General features: G+C 41.2%; 1 protein-coding gene across 13 annotated transcripts in view; it reads right to left on the bottom strand.

The window, feature by feature from the left end:
- Nucleotides 1-7115: 7115 nt before the first annotated feature.
- Nucleotides 7116-9678, bottom strand: part of TCF7 (transcription factor 7) — a 167375-nt gene continuing 164812 nt past the window's right edge. For 4 of the 13 annotated variants that reach the window (XM_073649577.1, XM_073649578.1, XM_073649576.1 and 1 more), the window contains one exon: nucleotides 7119-8373. In XM_073649577.1, the coding sequence (XP_073505678.1) occupies nucleotides 8067-8373 (307 nt within the window). In that variant the 3' untranslated portion in view covers nucleotides 7119-8066. Of the gene's footprint in view, nucleotides 8397-9678 lie in introns of all 13 variants that reach the window. The other 9 variants (XM_073649574.1, XM_073649579.1, XM_073649587.1 and 6 more) reach the window with 6 other exon arrangements.

The following is a 9678-nucleotide window of genomic DNA, read 5'->3' as shown; positions in this document are numbered from 1 at the left end:
GATTTTATTGCATGAAATAAGTATTTGATCACCTAACACCCAGCAAGAATTCTGTCTCTCACAGACCTGTTTTTCTTTAAGAAGCCCTCCTACACTGCACTCTTTACCTGTATTAATTGCACCTGTTCTAACTCGTTACCAGTATAAAAGACACCTGTCCACACACTTAATCACACTCCAACCTCTCCACCATGGCCAAGACCAAAGAGTTGTCTAAGGACACAAGGAACAAAATTGTAGACTTGCGCAAGGCTGGGATGGGCTACAAAACAACAGGCAAGCAGCTTGTTGAGAAAGCAACACCCCTTGGCGCAATTATTATAAAATGAAGAAACACAAGATGACTGTCAATCTTCCTCAGTTTGAGGCTCCATGCAAGATCTCGCCTCGTGAGGCAAGGATAATTCTAAGAAAGGTCAGGAATCAGCCCAAAACTACATGGGAATACCTGGTCAATGAACTGAAGAAAGTTGGGACCACAGTCTCAAACATTACAGTTAGTAACACACTACACTGTCATGGATTAAAATCCTGCAGGGCACGAAAGGTGTCCCTGCTCACTCCAGCACATGTCCAGGCTTGTTTGACGTTTGCCAATGACCTTCTGGATGATCCAGAGGAGGCATGGGAGAAGGTCATGTGGTTAGATGAAGCCAAAATAGAACTTTTCGGTATCAACTACACACGCCGTGTTTGGAGAAAGAAGGATGCGTACAACCCCAAGAACTGCGCCCCAACCGTGAAACATGGTGGGAGAAACATCATACTTTGTGGGGTGCTTTTCTGTAAAGGGGACTGAATGACTGCACCATATTGAAGGGGGGATGGATGGGGTCATGTATCGCGAGATTTTGGCCAACAACCTCCATCCCTCAGTAAGAGCATTGAAGATGGATCATGGCTGGGTCTTCCAACATGTCAATGACCCAAAACACACAGCCAGGGCAACTAAGGCGTGGCTCCATAAGAAGCATTTCAAGGTCCTGGAGTGGCGTAGCCAGTCTCCAGACCTGAACCCAATAGAAAATCTTTGGAGGGAGCTGAAATTCAGTGTTGCCCATCGAAAGACCTGAAACCAGAACGATCTTGAGAAGATCTGTATGAAGGCGTGGGCCAAAATCCCTGCTGCAGTGTGCGCAAACTTGGTCAAGAACTACAGGAAAAGCCTGACCTCTGTAATTGCAAACAAAGGTTTCCGTACCAAATATTAAGTTCTATAAAAACCCCGCTTAAAAAATGGAAAAAAAGAGTAAAGTCAATGTTTGGAGGGGTTGAATCATCATCTGGAGAAGGATGGGAGTGAATCGGCATCTTCAGTGCTCCTGCGCGTGTTGAAGTCCAGGCGTTGCAGCGTAATGCTGGAAGATGTCCTAGGAAACAAGACCAGGGCGCACCGACCGGTAGCGACCCTGGTAACCACGCGGCTGTGACGTCAGCGCTGTGGAGTATGGAGTCCTGTGGTGTCCAAATAGCCAAAACCAACGCGTTTCGGTGAATCATAATTCCCCTTTCTCAGGAAGGGAAACGCATTGCAGATTGAGATCCCGGGAGACTAGATCTCGGTGCTGAGATCTCAATCTGCGAAGGCGCAGTTCACTGCATAGAAAACATGGAAGTGCACGGGCGCCGGACTTTCACAAAATGTCGGCGGGCCCCCGCACCGCCAAGTATCGCCGAGGACCGTCTTAGCACCCTGGGACTCACAACATCGCCTGCAGCATCGTACCTCCGGACACCCTCTCCTCCAAGAGCAGGAACCGCAGCATCGCCTGACTCCTGCCGCCACCTTCCCTTGGTAAGCTACAGTCGGCCTATAATATGCATCCCAAATTTGGAGAGAAAAAAGTGCGTCTTATAGTTCAAAAAATATGGTAAATGAATCCGATCGGTAAATGACGCCATGAGAAAAAAAAAAAAATCAAAACTCCAGAACTGCTGTTGTCCAGCAGCTGCAACAACACAAAAAATTTAATAAAACATCATATCTACCCCAAAATGGTATCAAAAACATCAGCTCAGAACGAAAAAAAAATGCCTTCACAAAGCTCCATATCCCGAAAATGGAAAATGTTACGGCTCTCGGAAAATAGGAATTATAATCAAATTTAACAAATTTCTGAATTTTTTTTTCACCACTTAATAAAACCCCACTATGCACATTTGCTATCTCCATAATCGTACTGACCTGTAGAATCATATCTCCAGGTCATTTTTACCCTAAAATGAACGCTGTAAATAAAAAAAGTTAAGGCTCTTGGAATAAGGGGAGGAAAAAATTAAAGAGCAAAGATGACCGGTCCTTATAGGCTAAAGTCATTGTTTGACGCGATTTAATGTTAGAGGCCGTGACCTAGATCACTGATCATTATAACAAAGGACACATTTACTGAAAAATTACTTAAAATACTGCAAATAACTTGGGACCGGTCTATTGACAGGTTTGGTTGTAGACAACTTCTCACTTCCCCAATTAATGCGCCTGCCACAGAATCCCTGAACTGCAACTTTTCTGCTAAAAAGGCGTTGTGCATTTCAGCCCATGGTATTGTACACAATATGGAACCATTTTATGGCTCACTTACTTTTGTGCAAGATTCCATTATGCAGACAATCGGGACTTCTAGGGGAGAATTCTGTCTGATATGACATCTGATGGAGTATGTGGAAGATTCTTCATAAAAATATGCATATTTCACGGTGTGATAAGGGTCCCATATACACGAGAGTACATGAGCTTAGGCTCTCTAGCAAGTAAAGGAACACTGTCAGCACAGAATGACTATTCAAACCAAGTACAGGTGCTCGATACCTTTGCGTGGCCAAACATTTAAGTGCACCATTCCACCTGCTTATTTTCCCTCTATCTCCATCACCCTCTTCTGCCATTGACTGCTATGGCTTTATAGAGACAGAAAAGCACAGAGATAGAAGGAAAACAAGCAGGTGGGAAGGTGGCACATATGTGGTCGGTCACTACTTACCATGGAAGTGTTCAAAAGCAAAGGATCGTCATTTGGTTTTAGGAGCAGATTTTCCAAAAATAGTTTGCAGGCACCAATTGCAGACCATGTAAGGTGCCAGAACAGCAGACACCCCAAGAGTTACCACACTTTGGAAGTTACACCCCTCAGGGAATTTAACACACAGTGAATGTTGCAGAGTGAATACTACAAATATGCCAGCTTATTGTGCAATGCATTGTGCTCAGTTTGTACTTCTAGAGACACATCCTGTAAACACCGTAGTGGGTACTCCGCTCGAGAGTAATGCCACACATGTCTATAGTTTGGCACACTGCACCGCTCAGAAAGGAGACGGGGTGATTCGACTTTGTTTATCCAGTTCAGCAAACTGCGCTCTCAAACAAAAAATATTATTTTAATTTTTTAAGCCATTTAACAAGTGGCAGTGGGTTACTAATTTGGTACAAGAAAAAACAATGCATCATCAGAAAATTATCACCTGTTTAAATTTGGTTTTGTGTTACAGGTATTTTTTTTTTTTATTTTTAGCTATGGCTGTTTTTCATATCAGGATCTTAAAGGAAATCTGATCAAGCCTTGTAAACCATCTATATGGGCATGTGGGTCATAGGAAGCTGAATAAGATGATATCTTGGCATCTGCGATTCGATGTCTTATTCCAAAGAAAGCCACGTTTTTCTTATACGTAAATGAACTGTTAGGATCTATGGGCCGGACACAGATCTCCCCAAGAATCTGCCTCAAGAACTTATTGTAAATGAAATGGGGAGTTACTAGTGTGATGTGTAATGGCTGCTGTCACTGCAGAGCTGATAACACATCTGCAGGTTCCTCTCAGCTTCAATGTCGCAGGCAGCAGTGATGTAATATTATTGCAGTACAGCAGAGCTGTGAGAGCTGCAGAGATGGTTTGTAATGAGTTCAGTTCTCCTGTTCTGTTATAGTTACACGTCTCACACTATTACCCTCTTCTATTTACTATAAGCTCTGGTGGCGGAGTTTCATGCAGATCAGTGTCCGTCCTTTATTACTGAACAGGTCATTTTAAGAAAAGAAAAACATGGATTTCTCTGTAATAAGACCTCAGATCTTAGACATTTAGGTATTGTTTTATTCAGCTTCCTATGACCAACAATATAGACGGTTTAGAAGGGCTGATCCTACTTATATTCCTTTTAATTAAAAAAAAGTTTTCTTGCAATTTTCACATTGGATATTTAAGACTCATGTTCTCAAGAAGAGTTTACAGCAGTTTCATTATCATCAGAGGCAGAGTTACAATGGCTGAAAAGATCTCTATATACAGCTTATAACACAAGATCCATCAATCACAAACAATGTCATAATACATCAAAAACATGATTTAAACAATAGGTAGTTTTCTGATGACACATTCTCTTAAAGAGGCAACCATAGTTGGCAGACCCAGAGGCCATGGTCTGGCTGCTTCTCAATAAATACCATTTGATTATGTTGTACAGGTGGTGGAGGGGTGAAAAAGTAAGCCTCTTCCTTCCATCAATCACTTAGATGCTGCAGTCACTAGTTGGTCAATATAGGCATTTGTTCTTGTTTACTAAAAAGTCTACATATGCAAAAACTGGTATATTCCTTTAGCCTTTGGGTTCATAACAACATATCTGATTTATTCTTTTGAATCCCTTAACATCATACATGTCAAACTCTGGCCCGTTGGCCAAATCTGGCCCGCAGGGTGATTATATTTTGCCCGCGACACCAGAGCCACCACCCCTATGTGGGGCCATTATTCTGTATGGAGAACCTTGTGGAGTCCATTATACTGTATAGAAGGCAATGTGGGGCCCATAATACTATAAGAAGGACTATGTGGGGCTCATAATACTATAAGAAGGACTATGTGGGGCTCATAATACTATAAGGAGGACTATGTGGGGCTCAATATACTTTATGGAAAGCTATGTGGGGCTCATTATTCTGTATGGAGGACTATATGGGGCCCATAATACTATAAGGAGGACTATGTGGGGCTCAATATACTTTATGGAAAGCTATGTGGGGCTCATTATTCTGTATGGAGGACTATGTGGGGCTCATTATTCTGTATGGAGGACTATGTGGGGCTCATTATTCTGTATGGAGGACTATATGGGGCTCATTATTCTGTATGGAGGACTATGTGTACTCATTATTCTGTATGGAGGGCTATGTGGGGCCCATTATTCTGTATGGATTATGTGGGGCCTATTATTCTGTATGGAGGATTACGTGGGGCCTATTATTCCGTATGGAGGACTGTGTGGGGTCCATTATACTGTATACTGGTTGGCCTGCGATTTTGTCCAAATTTTTAATTTTGGCCCTCTATGTGTTGGAGTTTGACCTCCCAAAGGTGACAGTAAGAGGATAGATCATGTAAGGGATGTCAAACTCTAGATCCCTCACCCACTTGTTATATGACCATCTAACTTTGTATTAGGCTTCAAGTTGGTAAGCATCTTCTATTTCTGATCTATTGAAGTCCCAGTTCTTCCAAGCAAGATGTATGAAAGCTGTCTAAGAAAGACTGCTCCAGAATTGTTCTTTCGTGTGACGTACAGTACAGACCAAAAGTTAAGACATACCTTCTCATTTAAAGATTTTTCTGTATTTTCATGACTGAAAATTGTACATTCACACTGAAGGCATCAAAACTATGAATAAACAAATGTGGAATTATATACTTAACAAAAAAGTGTGAAAACTGCAAATATGTCTTATATTCTAGGTTCTTCAAAGTAGCCACCTTTTGCTTTGATGACTGCTTTGCACACTCTTGGCATTCTCTTGATGAGCTTCAAGAGGTAGTCACCGGAAATGGTCTTCCAACAATCTTGAAGGAGTTCCCAGAGATGCTTAGCACTTGTTGGCCCTTTTGCCTTCACTCTGCGGTCCAGCTCACCCCAAACCATCTCGATTGGGTTCAGGTCTGGTGACTCTGGAGGCCAGGTCATCTGGCGTAGCACCTCATCACTCTCCTTCTTGGTCAAATAGCCCTTACACAGCCTGGAGGTGTGTTTGGGGTCATTGTCCTGTTGAAAAATAAATGATGGTCCAACTAAACGCAAACCGGATGGAATAGCATGCCGCTGCAAGATGCTGTGGAAGCCATGCTGGTTCAGTATGCCTTCAATTTTGAATATATCCCTAACAGTGTCACCAACAAAGCACCCCCACACTATCACACCTCCTCCTCCATGCTTCATGGTGGGAACCAGGCATGTAAAGTCCATCCGTTCACCTTTTCTGCGTCGCACAAAGACACGGTGGTTGGAACCAAAGATCTCAAATTTGGACTCATCAGACCAAAGCACAGATTTCCACAGGTCTAATGTCCATTCCTTGTGTTCTTTAGCCCAAACAAGTCTCTTCTGCTTGTTGCCTGTCCTTCGCAGTGGTTTCCTAGCAGCTATTTTACCATGAAGGCCAGCTGAACAAACAGTTGTTGTAGAGATGTGTCTGCTGCTAGAACTCTGTGTGGCATTGACCTGGTCTCTAATCTGAGCTGCTGTTAACCTGCGATTTCTGAGGCTGGTGACTTGGATAAACTAATCCTGAGAAGCAGAGGTGACTCTTGGTCTTCCTTTCCTGGGACGGTCCTCTTGTGAGCCAGTTTCTTTGTAGAACTTGATGGTTTTTGCAACTGCACTTGGGGACACTTTCAAAGTTTGCCCAATTTTTCAGACTGACTGACCTTCATTTCTTAAAGTAATGATGGCCACTCGTTTTTCTTTACTTAGAATTTGTATTATGGCAAGAAAAAAAGCAGATAACAGTCTATTCAGTAGGACTATCAGCTGTGTATCCACCTGACCCCATTTATAAGGCAAGAAATCCCACTTATTAAACCTGATAGGGCACACCTGTGAAGTGAAGACCATTTCCGGTGACTACCTCTTGAAGCTCATCAAGAGAATGCCAAGAGTGTGCAAAGCAGTCATCAAAGCAAAAGGTGGCTACTTTTAAGAACCTAGAATATAAGACATATTTTCAGTTGTTTCACACTTTTTTGTTAAGTATATAATTCCACATGTGTTAATTCATAGTTTTGATGCCTTCAGTGTGAATGTACAATTTTCATAGTCATGAAAATACAGAAAAATCTTTAAATGAGGTGGTGTGTCCAAACTTTTGGTCTTTACTGTATACTTGTAGTATTTACAAAATAAGGTGTCGGTGGGGTGACAGATCCTCATTAAATATTGCAGTATCCAAACCATAGTGTAAACCTAGATTTGGTCACATAGTAACATACACGGAACTGTCCTTAACGATGTAAACCAGCCATAATAAACCATTAAACTGTCAGCCACACAGTAGCTACTTCTACAGAAGTGACCAATGCCTATTTGCTCTGCCATGGTCTGTGTAGCCACTGACATGTATCCATAATGGTCACCACTGGAAAATTCCACTGGATGAAAACAATATTGGAGCGAATTCTTCTATCTGGTTGATCTTTTGCATTTAAGGTCAATACCTGAAATTTGTGACTGTCTTAGTAAACCTAGAATCTGTCATGTGGGCTTGCCATGGATCTTGCCGAACACACTGGATAAACAATTCTTAATGATGACAAACTAAAACACACCTAAGAAAGATTAATCCAACCAAGTGCAAGAGCCTCGTACCATTTTATGCTGGGTACAGCAGCTCCTAATCTCCTCTTGCGATACAGGAGGCAACGTCCCAGATCTAACAGACAAATATATTTATGGGCTTCAAGTGCTATTTTTTTAATAAATCCTGCTGGACAGACATTTGTAAACAATACTGTAAAATGGATACTTTTGAAAATTAAAATACAAGAGCTAATAAGATTGTCCTGTCATTAAAATAAAAAAGTATTTCTTAAAGGTTAGCTAATCAAGTTCAATTGCAGAATAAAAAAAATAGGTATAAATGAGAAAAATGAAGCAATGTCCTTCAGTTTTGATTCAGATGATGGTGGGCTAAATGTTGTTCTGGTCCTCTGTCTTCAAACAGTCTTATCATATATAGGTTCAGAAAAGTGTCCAATGCAGCATAGCCAACGGCGAAGAAAAGGACGAGACCATCAAAATGTTACGTTGGACCGACTCCTGTTGAGGACTCTTCAGGGGCATCAGTTGGATGACATGAGACTGTGGTTATATGTCCTGTTACCGTTGCAGATATGGCCTTAATAGAAGCGGGCAGAGAAAAGCTTTGCTCAGCTTGTGCAGAGTCAGCTGGGCTAGTAAGCGTGCAAGAAGAATAAGCAGAATTTGATATGCACTGGAATGCAGTCACTGGAGAGGAGGAGGGAGAGTCTACAGCACTTCCATCGGAAGAAATTGGGCTGCCACAGCGTCCTTCTCCTTGTAAGTACCGAATGCACTTCTTTTTCCTCCTAAGAACAGTGAAGAGAGTTATCTGTAAATAAAGGGCAAGTCCATCATTTCACATACTAATCGGAAACAAGCTATACAAATAGGAAAAATACAGAGAATAAACAAACACTTTACTCAGATATCATTCTGATAGTAGTATACTCTTGGTTGAAATTCAACTTTGGCTATGGACAAATTAGTTCTGTTTGGTCCATAGGCATCACAGCTCAAGATGGGTCAAGAAGTATTTGGACAATGACAGAATTTTCATACTTTAGCCTCTGTACACCAGTACAATGGATTTGTAACAAAACAATATGACCGAAGTGTAAAGATTCAGCATTAATTAAAAAGGTTTTAACATTTATAAATTGCATTAACCATTTAGAAATTACTTTTTTCACATAGCCCTGTCATTTATTTCTAACCCATAAAAATTTGGTTGACTATTAAAACATTTTAAGGCTCCCATATAGATTAAACCCATTGATTTTAGTCAATAATCTACTGTATAAGGGTCCACCTGACTCTCCCGTAGCAGAAGGGTTGGGTAGTTGGAATTTAATCGCCCATCCTTTTCTACTGCAGATAGATAAGTGGCTACCAGATGGAGTCTGTCTGCGGCATAAAAAACACATGAATGTTTGTCTGTAAACATTCAGATATACTGTATAAGGGGATCAGGAGAGAGAACTTTCAGCTAAACGTGCTAATCCAATCAACAGTTATCTACGGTATATTTGCACCTTTAAGTACAGTTTCCTTATTATTTCATGATAAAATTCGGAGGTAAAAGATCTGGAGTTCAGGTGTACTTAAGTAGTGGTAAAAAAAAAGATGTAGCACCAACAGCAGCAAAGACAACTAAAGTGGATAATCACAGAATTTATTTTTTTTTAATCACAGAATCAAGAAAACAAACTTTTTCACAACATCTAGCCAAGTCAAGGAGATGAGCACATTATTGTCAAAGTGTAAAACAGAGAGACACCTTCAACAATATAAATTCAATGGGTTCATATCGAGATGTAAATTGACTAGTAATTACAGATCTTCCGAGAGCTGCCGAGAAAGCCTGATGATTTGTAATTTTCAAACTTCTTATAGAAATGAATGTAGATAGATAAGCATGTGCAGCCCCCTCTCCTCTGACAGCAGTTCACAATCGAGAGTCGGATGCTGGTCCCAGTGGAGGAATACCTATTGTGCAGCTATAGCATATCCTGTGAATATGCCGTAAATGCAAAAGGTGGGAAGGTATTCCCTTAAAAAGGTCAAAACTATAGCGACATCTTGATAGCGTTGTTTCAATTCCGCTGTACAGA

Source organism: Phyllobates terribilis, unplaced genomic scaffold (assembly GCF_046119375.1).
Source record: "Phyllobates terribilis strain yellow unplaced genomic scaffold, ASM4611937v1 Scaffold_10__3_contigs__length_209671492, whole genome shotgun sequence".
Taxonomy (NCBI): Eukaryota; Metazoa; Chordata; class Amphibia; order Anura; family Dendrobatidae; genus Phyllobates; species Phyllobates terribilis.
This window is presented reverse-complemented; position numbering and strand designations above follow the sequence as displayed.